The 15,003-nt window shown below is 36.1% G+C and overlaps 2 protein-coding genes across 2 annotated transcripts; one reads left to right on the top strand and one right to left on the bottom strand.

Annotated features, from left to right (window-relative positions):
• The first annotated feature begins 587 nt into the window (after positions 1-587).
• Positions 588-6,249, top strand: LOC114758547 (membrane steroid-binding protein 1-like). The gene is made up of 2 exons (XM_028947599.1): positions 588-1,057; positions 5,716-6,249. The coding sequence occupies exons 1-2, from the start codon at positions 750-752 to the stop codon at positions 6,080-6,082; spliced, it is 675 nt and encodes a 224-aa protein (XP_028803432.1). The 5' UTR covers positions 588-749; the 3' UTR covers positions 6,083-6,249.
• Positions 6,250-10,046: 3,797 nt separating this feature from the next.
• Positions 10,047-13,454, bottom strand: LOC114758555 (splicing factor-like protein 1). Its single transcript, XM_028947611.1, has 2 exons — positions 13,311-13,454; positions 10,047-12,280 (listed from the first exon to the last, which is right to left on the bottom strand). Exon 2 carries the CDS (start codon positions 12,117-12,119, stop codon positions 10,047-10,049), a length of 2,073 nt encoding a protein of 690 aa, XP_028803444.1. The 5' UTR covers positions 12,120-12,280; positions 13,311-13,454.
• Positions 13,455-15,003: the final 1,549 nt, after the last annotated feature.

Consider the following 15,003-nt stretch of genomic DNA (forward strand, 5'->3'; position numbering starts at 1 on the left):
AAAAATTCAAAGGACTCCTTGATGTAATGCTACCAAAATTTGTGTCATAAAATATTTTAAAAAAATCATTAAGACAAGATGTTATTATCCATTTAGAATAATATTAGATAAAATTATATTTTTTTAATCTATTTATGAGATTTAAATTAAATCCAAACGACTTAGGGTGTGTTTGAAATCACATATGGACCTTCAAACTGACTTCCCTGCCGGCAAAAGGAGCTTTTTTGATTTGGGATGTGCCTGGAATCACATTTTTGCAATCTGACATCTGTCACTAAAACGGACTTATACAATAAATTTAAAGAAGTTGCTTTTATTCAATCTCACTTCTGTAAAAGTCATATTGAAAAAAAAGTTACTTTTCCACCGCTAATCCAAACACACCCTTAATCATATTCCTAGTATTTTATTTATATATTTATTTATTTTTTATTTATTAATTTTTTTTTTTTACCTTAGAAATATTTTTTCAGACAAGAAACGGATTAGTTAAAAAGTAAACTACAATCAAAATAATTGAAGCGAGAATCAAAAGAATTATTACATTCCTATTCAATCCTACCCTCCTTCCCGAATCAGCAGCCAACACAGACTCATCGAATGGACCAAACCAAAGCCTCGAGGCTTGACGAGTGAGTGAGGGCACCGAAGCAGAATTCCGATCGATCATATAAAGGTCCCGATCGTATCTCTTCCTTCGCCTCTCTTTGCTCTCTTCTTGGCTCTCGATCACTGTCTGAGTAGCCATGGCCCTACAATTATGGGAGACTCTCAAGGAAGCCATCGTCGCCTACACCGGTCTGTCCCCGGCTACCTTCTTCACCGTCCTCGCGCTGGTTTTCGCTGTCTACTATCTTGTTTCTGGTTTCTTTGGGGGTTCCGATCATCATCCCAGGAATTTTAGGGAACTGGAAGAGCAGATGCAACCTCTGCCTCCGCCGGTTCAGCTCGGCGAGATTACCGAGGAGGAGCTCAAAGTCTATGATGGCTCCGATCCGAGTAAGCCTCTGCTCATGGCTATCAAGGGTCAGATCTATGATGTGTCTCAGAGCAGGTATGATGATTGTGTTCTGTTGAAGTTTAATTCTTGGTTGTTGATGTTAAGATTATGGTTCATTTCTGGAACTTTTTGTGGTTTTTGGGTTTCTGTGATTCCTTTTGCGAGGTCAATGTTTGCTCTGAATTAGGGCCATTATCTATTTTCGCTGATTATGACTATGAACTCAGAAATTCTTGGGCTTCTTTTTCTGAACTTTATACTTTTCTCTCTTTTACCCCTTTCTCATCCTGCGATGCATATGCTTTTTTGACTCTTGGTCCCCTTTATTGTTTGATAGGGTTTCATGTTGTTTTGCAGTTACGCTTTTGGTTGTTCTGTTGCTCCTTGTTTCGATTCCTAATTCTTCTCTTATAAAGACGATAAGATTCTCAAATTGTGAAGTTTAATTTTATTGACAAGCTTTCATGTATGTTTGATCGGGTTAGAAATTGGGAGGTCAAAAAAAAAAGAAAAAGGAAGGAGTGTATATAATAAATGTATTTGGACTTGACCTGTGTTAAGTTCATTGTATACTTTCGCTCCCTTAATTCTATACTTTAAAGCATACCCTTCAGCCATAAAAAAGGGGGATTTCTCCTTATTGTGCATCATTACTCAATTGGAAAGGTTCCATATAAGAGATATCAGTAGAGTTCCCTCATGAAAGAGCCATGTTTTGCTGAAATCGGATGCTACATTTGTGATGACCTTTGTACTTTGATGTGACATATAATCGTCCTTTTTAACTAAATTATGTCTGCAAATTTTTTTTTTTTTTTTTTTAAAATTTTAGTGGTCCTATTATCTTACCTGGAAATCATGTTATGAGGTAATTTTCTCACTTATTCCTGCTTAGATGGTTGAATGATGAAATTGCAGGCTTGGGGTTATCGACCCCCAGCTAGTTGTCCTATCAGCTTGAGCGATGAATGTGTAAAAATTTAAAGTTTGGATCATTTGAGTCTTGTAACTAAATAGGCATGAATAACTGGTTAAGGTAACAAGTGCATCTCAGACTGATGTTGTCTAACTATGCTGTGCTGATCATAGTTTTCAATTTTATAGTATGAACCAATGTTTAACTTTGGGAGTATGGGAATCTTCACTGTAATCTGACTTCCCATGGGTATTTATGAGCATGTGTCAGAATCATGGTGTAAGTTGTCCTTTATTAGAAGGATAACTTTATTATTCTTACAGTGGTGTCTATATGGTCTGCCTTATTGGTGAGACTCAGGTCCATGTGAAGGATGATTCTCCTTTAAGGAAAGGAAATTTCCTCTCTGACCCAAAACGGTGACCGGTTTTCCTGAGTGAAGGCAGATAACTTTCCCAAAATTTCGCTTGCTGGCCAACATACTATGATCCATGTCATCATACATATTCCTTTTGTCTCTGACGGCAAAGTGTGTGTATGTGTGTAATATAATAAAGCTATTAAAATATAAACTGCTGGACGGCATGACATATTAGAGAAAACAAATGAGTCATTTAAGCAGAAAAATGTGAACAAAAGCTCTACAAGGATAATTAACGTGGACGTGCTATCCAATCACTGTATGTGTCGGAAATATTTGCCTTTAAAAGATTCCTGTGCCAAGCATTAAAGGGACAAAGGGTAGCTGTGTGCAGCATGCAATGAAGGATGTTGCTCGCTGGTTGTTTATGAAAAACCTAATTATTTTGCCCTGATTTAAGCTAAATTCATTAGTTCAATCTCATCAACTTTTCTTCTGATCTGACTTGTTTTTTTTCTTTTGGTTGGACCTGGATGATCTCTGATAGGACTCCAAGTCAGCACATTAACGCACCAGAGGAGAAATAGGGAGAATGGAGTAGTGGTTGAGTCTGTTTGCATCTTTTTAGGAGAGTTGAATGAGTCTTTTAGGTTTTATTGATTTTATTAATGATTTATTAATTGAATAAGGGGACTTTAGGTTGTTAGAGGTCCATCAACGTCTCTTTCTGTTAGTTCCAAGATATTAGGGATATTTACTTAATTCTTATATTTATTCAATTGTAATTTCTGCATTATAAATATGTTAGCCATCCTATAAGCTAACATATGAGAGAAATAAATATTTGTTCAGTAATTTGGAGATTCTCCTTCTGGCTACTAAATCTAGTTAAGTGAGATCCTTGCTTAAGTAAATTTTAGTAGATTTTATCCCGGCTATTAGTGAGTTGAGAGTGAGATTCTTGCCTCAACCCTCTACTAGATTATATTTCAGTTTTTTTTTTTATTCACTTAATTATCTAGCCATTTGGGTTCTACCAAATTGGCATCAGAGCCATGGTTGAGACTAGATCATCCCGCATTCCCAACCCACCTGAAAATCCTGAAAATCCTTTAGTAGGAGATAGTGATCCTTTGACCACAATTGCTGCGCGACTGGAAAATATTGAAGCATTAGCTAATAGAGTAGCCAATTTGGAGGCTGCATCTGAAAGAAGTCGAAGAGGAAACCAACGTTCTCATTGGGAAGCTGACAGTGAGGACGACCCTGAAGCATCTTATAGGCGCCGAATGCCTTACACAAAAATTGAATTCCCCAAGTTTAGCGGTGGGGATCCGCGAGGCTGGATATTGAAGGCGGAGAAATATTTTAGGTACTATGACATCCCAGAAGATTTGAAAGTGGATGTGGCATCAATGTACTTGGAGGGAGACGCGCTTGATCTATTCTCTTAGATTAACAATGAACGCACGGTAGTGTATTGGGATGAACTTGTGAAGGCTCTTCAAGAAAACTATGGACCACCGGAATACCAAAACCCAGATGAGTACCTTTGTAGCATTCGACAAACAGGGACGGTGTCGGAGTATCGTTCTGAATTTGCTCGCAGGTCCTCACGCGTCAAGAATTGGCCAGAGCATTGCTTGTTAGGTGTCTTTATCAATGGGCTCAAGGAAGAGTTGAAGGCGGATGTACGTATCCATAAGCCTAGAACTGTCTATCGAGCAACCAGTTTAGCATTAGAATATGAAACTAAGCTCCAAAAGGCTAATGGGCCTAAGACCAACATAGCCTCAGGAGTAACTCGCACTTTTTTCCCTATACCCAGCCAGCACAAGACACAAGCATCGCACAACCATCTTCATCTGCAATTCCAAAGCTCCTTCCACCGCCAACCCCAAACACATATTTGTCTCAGCACCCATCAGCAAAATCACCCAGTTCCTCTACCTTGGAGTCTGAACGCCAGCGTCGCAAGGAGAAAGGGCTTTGCTATCGCTGTGGTGAAGTTTTCAAACCAGGGCACCGCTGCAACTCCTCTTTTTCTCTCCTAGAACTCATTGAAGAAGGAGAAGAAATTATCCTACCCTCAAAAGAAGATGTCAACAATATGGGAGATGGAGGGGAAGTTGAGGTTATGTTTAACGCCATGGTAGGGAAGGCAAATGCTGGAACCATGAAGCTCAAAGGTTTTATAATGGGCCGAGAGATTCTGATTTTAGTAGATAGTGGGTCTACTCACAATTTTATATCAGAAGCATTAGTTTCTGATTTGTGTCTTCCTACTAGTGTGACGTCTTCATTTGGAGTTCAAACAGGAGATGGTAGAGTGGTAAAATGCAACCGTATTTGCACAGATTTAGAGGTAAAAATTTCTGATTTAGTTATTAAACAAGATTATTTCCCCTTCACTTTAAGTGGAATTGATCTTGTTCTGGGCATTAAATGGCTGGCTTCATTGAATACCACCCAAACCAATTGGAACGAGATGTTCATGATTTTCTGGATAAATGGCAAAAAGTACAAGCTTCAGGGAGTTATTCCAGGGACCCATACTGCTGCCCAATTTCAAAATCTGCTCTTATTAGAAATGCAAATGAATGGGAACCATCGGTCAAAGGCAAATCCAATGGATAAGGGAACAGTTCAAGTGGCTGCGCAAGTTCATCAATTACGACTTGAGGGCAAGTCGTGTCTTCAGGGAGGGAGTATTGATAGGACTCCAAGTCAGCACATTAACACACCAGAGGAGAAATAGGGAGAATGGAGTAGTGGTTGAGTCTGTTTGCATCTTTTTAGGAGAGTTGAATGAGTCTTTTAGGTTTTATTGATTTTATTAATGATTTATTAATTGAATAAGGGGACTTTAGGTTGTTAGAGGTCCATCAACGTCTCTTTCTGTTAGTTCCAAGATATTAGGGATATTTACTTAATTCTTATATTTATTCAATTGTAATTTCTGCATTATAAATATGTTAGCCATCCTATAAGCTAACATATGAGAGAAATAAATATTTGTTCAGTAATTTGGAGATTCTCCTTCTGGCTACTAAATCTAGTTAAGTGAGATCCTTGCTTAAGTAAATTTTAGTAGATTTTATCCCGGCTATTAGTGAGTTGAGAGTGAGATTCTTGCCTCAACCCTCTACTAGATTATATTTCAGTTTTTTTTTATTCACTTAATTATCTAGCCATTTGGGTTCTACCAATCTCTGACATATAACTGCAATATCCTAGAATCTACTATTTGGCTGAAGAAAAATGGTAGTTGGTAGATGTTTAGGCGTGAGAAATAACAAACCGGCCACTGTCTTGTAAAATACCATTGAACGTGCCAATGATTGATTTGTGAATCTTATAGTTGTTTGTATCTTAAGCTGATCATTAGCTTGACTTCTTGTCTGACCAGCCAACCCTCTAAATGTATTGTTCCAGGATGTTTTATGGACCAGGTGGACCTTATGCCCTGTTTGCTGGCAAGGATGCTAGCAGAGCTTTAGCAAAGATGTCTTTTGAAGAGAAAGAACTGACTGGGGATATCTCTGGTCTGGGCCCTTTTGAGCTCGATGCCTTGCAGGATTGGGAATACAAGTTTATGAGCAAGTATGTAAAGGTAGGCTCTATAAAAAAGCCAGTCCCAGTAACTGAGGCAGAATCCACTGGTGAACCTTCAGAATCAGTTCCTCGTGATGCTGCTCCCGCTGCCACTGCTGAGCACACTGAAGAGATAAAGGCCCCATCTGGAGCTGAAGCTGTTAAAAGCGAGGAACCACTTTCAAGTGTTGATGCAAACAAAGGGTAATAATGGTTGAATCCTCACGGTATATGTATACTGTCTCTACCAGAGCCGATGTGAATGATTAATCCTTTACGAATGTTTGAAGAAAATGTCAGAGATATTGTCCCTTTCACTATTCTAGGCTACCCCTTCTCCAAAGGAACTTCGCGTGAAGGCCATAGTTTGATCAATAAGTAACTGTTAGTATTTTGTGGATGGAATCCTCCTTTTCAAACCGTGAACGGGTTATATCACAGAGGCAGTAGCTGATCATTTGCTTATGGTTTTTACATCATCCATCCCTTTGATGCATTTCCCTATGTTTTTCTTATACTCCTATAATCACAAGCGCTATTTACTTATAACGTGGTACGCATATGAGCTTTGCAAACAAATACGTATATAATTGTTATATTTTAATTGAAGATTAGGAATTTTCCTCGTGCTATGTATGATGTTTTAAAGTTTCTGAATGCAAGGTGAAGTTTCATCATGGTATGTTTGGTTAGAGGAGAGAGAGGAGGGAAGGAATATGCTCTCCTTGCATTATTTGGTTAAAAAAAAAAATGGAGGGGATGTATTTCCCTTCTCTTGTTTGATTAAATTTAAAACAAAGTGAAGAATTTTTCCTTCCATTCTCTTCTAACCCTTCCCTCAAGGTTAAACTCCACATTGACTGCATGGAACCTCTTCAATTATTGCTCGCAGATAATGGGTTTAGTCGTTTAGTTACCCTCTGAATTCTGTGATTGCTGATGTGAGATCACTTATCTTCTCTAACTGGGGTCTTGAGACTATGCACTCACAGAAAAGCTCTCAGATGTGCGGTCAGTCTTATTAGAAGAGCTCATAATATGAACTGATTATTTTTCAGGCTCCTCCCGCTTTCCGTTTAGGGCAACTTTTGCTTGATTTTAGTGTAATTTACTTGCTGTTTACTGTGTGTTTGTCGCTTAGTTTTGTGACTGCCAACTCAACTTTTCCAGTGTATTCTTGCCTTTCTTATTAAAAATAAAATAAAATCCCCCCCCCCCCCCCAAAAAAAAATCTTTTTCTATAAGCTACCTCCTTTCCCTTTACCTTCCTTCGTTAAAATGTCATCCTTCCCTTCTCCACTGAGCCAAACAATATGGTAAGGTTCAAAATCTATGGTGGTTATGGAGTAAAGAAAATCAAGCCTCACCCTGACTTCCGTGGACGGGCATGAATCTTCTAAAGTGAGGATTTGTGAAACTTTTGGTCAGGATGTAATCATAATTTTAAAAAAAAATTTTTAAAAAAAAAAAGAAGGAAAAGAACAAAAACGAGATTAGGCATATAAGCATATTTAAGATGTTTTATGGATCTTCCCTTCAGACCAGCATGTGGCATGCACTGCCATTAAGCCTTCTGCCATTGCCATATGGCTTAAAGGACTTTAATCATTTAATTGAAATTAGCTTAAGTGAAAATAAAAATCATGCCCAACAGCAAGATCTCAAATTTAAGTTTTGCGAATGAGAAAAAGTATAAGAGACAGTTAAAATTAGTTAAGAACAATTAATGTGTAAAAAGTATAATTTTTTTTCCAAAAATGCCCTCATTAATAAGGAGAGAGAGCATGAGAGAGAACAATTAAATTATTAAAAGAAAGAGAAGTAGGAGGGAGAGAGAGTGTGAGTTGGAGATAATAAATATGGGTAAAATAGTAAATCAACACAAAAAAGTAGAGACAACTTGTAAGTGTCTCTTATATATAGGAACATGCTATAAGTATCAAATGTCTCTTATAATAAGGAACGGAGGGAGTACATCAGGAGAGTCACTCCATTTAGAATCCTAACAATGCTTAAATACTATCTTTGGTCCTAAATATAAGAGTTAATTGACTAATTTGAGTATATTAAGGAAAGAAGTTAAGTTAGTTATTTGTGATAAATAAGTGGTCTTTTCTAAAACATTCTTACTAATCAAGTTTATTGGCTAAAAATACTTTTATTAGAAATATTATCTTAAGTAAATAAATAAATATAAAAAATAAAATAAATTAGAATCTTATATATTTAGAACTAAAATAAAAATCAAATAAATTCTTATATTTAAAAAGTAGTGTAGCAATTTAACAAAAGAAACGCATTAACAGTTATTGCGATTGCGATTGAGATGATGTTTCAGCCATCCCAACGTGACTTTTTGGCCCAAAAGCACAGCAGCCTCATTTATATTCTTGTTTGAAATTGCATTTTCGCATTTTGAGCCTCAAATTGAAATGCAATTTTTTTTTTCTAGATATAAATAGTCTTTTATTAAAGATAACTTTATTTAAGATACCGCGTAAACCTTAATTCATCTTTACTAGACTTAGGCCCCGGTTGGATTGTTATTGGAGAAGGTAAAGGCGCATGAGAAAGTATGAAACTAAGATTTGTGACTTATTTAGATAAAATTGGTTGTTTAGATGTGTTTCTTTTGTAACTGACTTATAAAAAATAGTAACTTTTCTGTCTTATAAAACGTAATCTGGATCAACTTTTTTAACCGACTTATAGGAAAATTGTGCAAAGCTTACAATCTAATTAGTTATGTGATTTTATTTACTTTAATTAGAGACCCAATGAATTTAAATTTAAATTTATGTTTGTCCATTATGTATATTTAATTAATTATCTACCATGTGTTTTCAAATTTTTATTCGTAACAAATATTTTTATTTTATAATTTCACAAATAAACTATTTATATTTTATCATAATAATTTTATGTATTTTTTTAAACTATTATCATATTAAAAACATAAAATTTCAAACACCACTATTCAATAAAGTCCATACTCTTTTCAGTCATTTTTCAATTAAACTAATTTTTTTTATTAATCATCCAAACAACTTTTAATTTTTTCAATTGACTTTTTAAAAGTACCTATTCAAATATAAATCGTATTACACTAATTGATTTTTACTCTAACTTCAGTTATAAAAATCAGTTAAGTTAGAATTAGTTTTATCCAACTCCAATTCAAACATATCTTGTGGGTTAAAATGCAACTTTTTGTTCCGATGCGATGTGTTGCGGTCAATGGGACCCAAAAAAGTTTTTTCCAATGGTCTCTCTGCTTTTCATCTGTCCCATGAGTGAGAGGTGACTAATAATATATTTTAGTGTGTTTATATTGTTTCTTGTTATTTAATTTATATTTTATTATTATTATTTTATTTAATCAAATTTTTTATTTAAGAAAATTCACATTCTTTTTAATCATTTTATATATAAAACTATTTTTAATTAATCATCCAAAAAAAATTTTAACTTGTGAAACTGGGTTTTTCACAAAGATCAATACAAAAACCTGATTTTTATTCTAACTCATATTTCTAAAAGTTAAATGAAAGAAGTGTTTTGATATATCTATAAGTGTTTTTTAAAAATATTTTTTCACAAATCTAAATAAACCTCTCTATAAATTTACTTTATATACTGCAAAATCACTTTTAAAATTATGATTTGATTTCTATCCCAACACTCCGAAATTATAGCGGATTCAAAATTGTCAACCAAAACCACTTATATTTTAATATCTATCTAGCAATTTCCTCACAATGCCTGTTATTATTAAAAAAAAAAGTTACAAAATAATAATAATATACGCTAATCCCAACCTAGCAATTTTGGGTTTGAGAAATCTCTTTAAATTATGAATTAACCAAAAACATATTTTGTAATGAGTCCCCAAAAGGTCTACGGAGGAAGGTGGGGTTTGCCATCTCCCCATAACCGAGGGCTAGAGTCAAAGGGCCATCCACTCAGAAGAACAGTATCAAAATGCAAAGAAGCGATCCATGGTTTTATTTAGTTCTATTTTCTCTTCGCTTTTCTCACCATCTATTAGCATAAGAAGGAAGAAAAAAGATATGGATGGGGGGCATTTTTCTATCCAAAAGTTTATACGGGTTGTAAGAACACAACTTTTAAGAAGTCACAAGTCAAAGGCAGACCATTCAGGCATGGCCCACTCAATGAAGTGCCCTGTAATACCATCTCTGCAATGAAGAAGTGAAAGAATTCGCATCTTCTAATCTGTGGTCAGGACTGGGCAGGGCAGCTCTATCGGGAGGCGGCGTCACAAAATATGACCGATGTTGGGAGCCAGGACTCTGTGGAATTGAACCACCAGATAACGAAACACTTTGATCTGAAAAGTTGCATGAAAAATGCATTTTGCCAGAATTACTAAAATCAGAAGGGCTTGAATAGCAGCTTAGAGGGGAAAGGCTTCGATCCTTCTTAAGATCACAATGCTGTGAGTTTAGAGTGGATGAAAAAAGATTCATGCCACTGCTGTTGTGAAGCGAAGTTGGATGTTCTGGCAGCATAAAATGTAATGGACCAGATCGATCTGTTTGGCTTCTAACACTTTGGGATGTTCCTGCAGAACCAGAGCGCTGAGGAAAAAGGTTCAAGCTTGAAACTTCAGCATTTGACAAAAGCCTAGCTATCCTCACCTTCAAAACCCTCCCATCCATTTTAAAACCGTTCATATGAGTCACAGCCACTTGTGCATCCGCGGCACTGTCAAACTCAACAAATCCAAAACCTCTACAAATTCCAGTTGTTCGATCCTTGATTGCTTTTACTTCAAGGATCTTACCAAATGGAGAAAACAGCTCAGACAATCTATTATCATCAAACGCTTGAGGCAGATTGCCAACATAAACATTGTTCATCAATGATTTCTTTCCATACCTCCGTTGTCTGCTCTGTGTTGAACCGAAACTAAAACCAAACCCAGAACCCTGCACAGAGTCATTCTGTGGTGATAGCACATCCAAGGGACTGGCACTAAAACATGTATAGCATGAGTTCACTTTAAAAGTTGATTGAAGGTCAGGGCAGGCATATGACAGATGTCCCTCATCACCGCAAACATAGCACATATTTTCATCCCTAGCTGTTCCTTTCAGCGTGGCCAGCTCCTTTAATTGAGCCTCCTTGTGCTCATTTCTTCCTTCAACTGGGATTAGCAATTTTTCAACCATGGAAACTGCTCCATCCAGAGAACTTTTGTTGTCTGCTTCTATATACACATGCAAGTCCTCTTTAGAAGAGGTGGATATGTTAGTTGTTTTCGAGCATCCTTTTCCTCTTATGTGAATCTTGGCCCCGGTTTCATTTTCCATTCTCTTCAGTGTGTTTCCACGAGGACCAATTATAAGGCCAACAAAATTGTACTCCGGATATTCTGTCACAGGTATGTAAAGTTTTTTGAAGAGTTTCGGAGGCTTGTAATCTGGAGGAGGGCCAAAACATGGATTTGATTTGATCAATTTTGATACGATACTTTGACGCTTCTGCACAAGTTTCTGACGAAGTCTTACTTCTCTTGTATTTATTCTGATGCCATGGTCATCATATATTGGCTCTGGTGATGGAGATCTTTCCTCCCCAAGCCTATCATCATGAAGAGGTCCATGCAATCTTCTATTAGTCTCAAAAAGCTCAGCTTTCAGCCCTTGAATTTCAGGATTATTCTCACATCCAAGAAGAAAATCTTTTGTGAAGTCAGGCAACTGAAGTGGCCCCAGCAATTTTAGTTGAGTGTCCTCACTGGACCACCTGGTTTTCCTCCTCTTGCAAGTCTGATTGTCTTTCACGCCATCATCCTCAGACTGTGGTTCCCATCTGCTGCGCCTTCGTTTTCCAGAACTTCCCGTACCTTCTTTGGAAGAACAATTATCAATAGATGCCAGTGAAGTGACAGTGTCATTATTGAGCTCCAACGCTGAATGTCCAGATTCTAATTTCAGGCCAGAAGATCCCACTTGCTTGCACTTCTTTCGTGACTGATAGCATAGCAATGTAGTTAATTCACCAGATGCAACATTCAGACACCTCTTCTTATCATTTGATTCAACAAATCCTGATTTGTGATCATTTCCATTAAGAGATATTTCTTCTAGCTGCTTTTGCTCAACTTCTTCAACACGATCTTCTTCTAGCTCCTCACATGATCCAACTTCTTCATCCTCTGCTTCATTTTTAAGCACTCTGAGGTAGTATTCAATTTGATGCCTAGCTTCACCAACCATACCTGAAAGATTCTGAAGAATGCACTCTTCCTCCAGTAATTCCTTCGCTGATCCTTCAGTTTGCCCAAGATGACACCTAAATTTCTTTATAATACTGGGAACACATGATGATCGAAGCTTCTGCCTATGTTGCGGATAAAAGTAAACCTCAAAATGGTCACCTGCAACGTGAAAGTTCCCTAAGCATGCAAGGAAAAGAACAAGAACATTGTTTCTACAACTAACTAATAAACTCCCCATGCAACCTGGGGAGAATATTATAACATGGTTGGGGAGCACCCAATCTTCTATTGAAGCATATAAAAAGGTGTAAATAATTTGACCATAACTGAATCCAGCAGAAAGCTTAAACATATGAGAATATTTAAACAAACTAGGAATTGCAATAGGAGAAGGTGAGAAGCAGGGAGATGAAACAAGAAGCAATGGCATTGACCTTTGAAACATAACACAGGCAAGCAACAGCCAAGAAACCCAAAAATAGGTGGAAGACAATAGGCCCAAAAAAAGGAAATGCAAATTGACACACTAGTTAAATTAGGAAGATAAAAAGCAACCAATAGATTCAGACCAGATAAAACTTAGAATTTCCCATTTGTACGAACCATACTAATAAAGGAGGAAGATCAAAGTGTCCTTCCACCATATTGGATTGAAACACATTTAACACGAGTCACGAGGACATGAAAGAGCACCCCGGGTGGACTCTTACCAAATAACTTAATTCAAACAAATTCCAACACATTCCATTAAAAATCTCAGACACTCAACTGAATTTTCTCTTTAAACCATAGACAGAGGAAATTCTTATGTCAATAATAAATAAAAACTGTCCGGGTTATGATCATCCAAGGCATACGTCTTCCCAACACTAAAAAGCTGCAAGAGCAAAGAAACTTCTCCGCTCTCCAGAAACATCTGTTTTCTAGGGTAAAATTATGGGTTAAACAAGAATAACGAAACCAACACAGTCACGTCAGAAATCAATCGATGGGACTTCTGCCCATATTCATTTTAACGTTTCAAATCCTAAGAAAAGCCGATCGTATCAAACGTTAAATAAGTGCTCAAGACATTGAATCTTTGCGTAAATTTCATTCCACCTCTAGGTCAAACGCTTATGTGATAAGGTGATATCAAAGAATAAAAATGGAGTCCATATGATTCTTGACTAAGGATGGAGCACCGTACCTGCCTTCCTCTAATCCTCTTTGGAATTTTACAAGACCGTAATCCAGCTTGATGAATAATCTTGATGGAAAATCCATCGACTTTATACTTCTGGGAGGGGAGTGAAGCGTCACAACGATAGGAGTGAAAGAAAAATACCTGAGAATGAGAACCCTCCATGCGACGGTTCGCTTTCTGAGACTGGGTGTGCTTTTAATGGTAAATATCATTAATATCACTATTTTATTAATTAGGATTTTGTCTGCTAACTAATTTTTTGAAAAATTGGACAAAAGGACTTTAGGTGTCTGATGGCAATTGAGTCTTTTTCCCGCCAACAGGTCAAGTAGTTTTTTATTAAAGTGGGACTTTACTTCAAAATTGGTGAAAACTTTTGTTATAAAAAAAATGTGAAAACTTTTTCATCAGGAAAATAAACAAACGGAAGAGCTCGTTTGTTTGTTTGTTTTTTTTAAAACAAAATAAAATAACATTTAATACCTTAATCTTATTTTTTAGATACATTTAATATCTTAATTTTATTTATAATAAATCTAGCATTCTGACATTACTTTTCTTTCTATCCAACACCCTGATATTTTTTTAGTTATATCTAGCATTCTTTTTTTTTTTTTTTGCCAACACCCAAACCTTATATATGACTTAGGATGTTGCTTTAGTAAAAAAATATTACTTACTTTTAAAAAATTATTTTAAATATAATTGAGAAAATCTTAGAAAAATACTCCTAAAATTTCAGGCAAATCAATGACTCCAATTTTAATAAGATGTGCTAAAATGAAATTTGAAAATAATGCATTTTTATCACACTACCTTACTTTATATATACACATACAGTGGCACTGGAAAACGGACTGGTCCAAAACTATAAGGATCTTATTGACCACCCAATCCAGAGGAAACAACATAAACAATTTAGGTCCTGTTTGGGATAGTGGTAAAAATCCCTCATAAGCATGTTTTATGTAGGTCGAGACAAAATTTTTTTTATATACTTGTCTCGTATTCTATAAATTACAATTGAAAAGTACTCATAAATTATTCCAAGTAGGTCCTTAACAATCAGGAGTAATATAAAAAACCAAAACTAATAAAAGATCTAAAAACCGGGCCACAAATCCAACCCAAACTAAAATTTAGAGACCAAACACAGAACAAAACGCCGACCCTTTCCCCCAGCTACGGCCCCAGCGCTACCAAGAAATAAGATAATCATAAGCATCCATTGTATTAGAAATAGAGACCACAAGCATATCATTGTATTAGAAGTGGTGTGGAGCGAAAGCCAAGCTATTGGTAAACGCTGTTATTGACCACTGGGATCAGGATGTAAATACTTCATGTTACTGTTCTTTCCAACTGAATAGGGACAGTTCTATCTACATACAAATTATGGGGGCCAAAATTAATTTCATCATTTTTACAAACAAATATAAACATGTTTTAAAGTAAATTTTGCTAGACATAGACATCGAATGAGGGAGTTTTGTGACAATTTGAATTGTTTATTAAATTGTGCACAGTGATTATTGTAAAAAAAAGAATGAGGAAGTGACACTGACAAAATTCACATATGATATAAAAATTTTAACAAACCGTATTATTGATGTGAGAAACCTCAGTTCTCAATAAATTTCACATGTGTTTGTGCGGGAGACCCACACTTACTAACAATATAACTTATATACGTCTA

This window comes from Neltuma alba, unplaced genomic scaffold (assembly GCF_004799145.2).
Source record: "Neltuma alba isolate B1F8T4 unplaced genomic scaffold, ASM479914v2 tig00001526_pilon, whole genome shotgun sequence".
Taxonomy (NCBI): domain Eukaryota; kingdom Viridiplantae; phylum Streptophyta; class Magnoliopsida; order Fabales; family Fabaceae; genus Neltuma; species Neltuma alba.

Bases quoted from the DNA above. Each gene is read 5' to 3' on its own strand.
- LOC114758555 (XM_028947611.1), bottom strand. From the start codon at position 12,119: ATGGTTGGTGAAGCTAGGCATCAAATTGAATACTACCTCAGAGTGCTT.
- LOC114758547 (XM_028947599.1), top strand. From the start codon at position 750: ATGGCCCTACAATTATGGGAGACTCTCAAGGAAGCCATCGTCGCCTAC. The intron at 1,058-5,715 runs GTATGATGATTG...GTATTGTTCCAG, and splicing joins TATGATGTGTCTCAGAGCAG to GATGTTTTATGGACCAGGTG.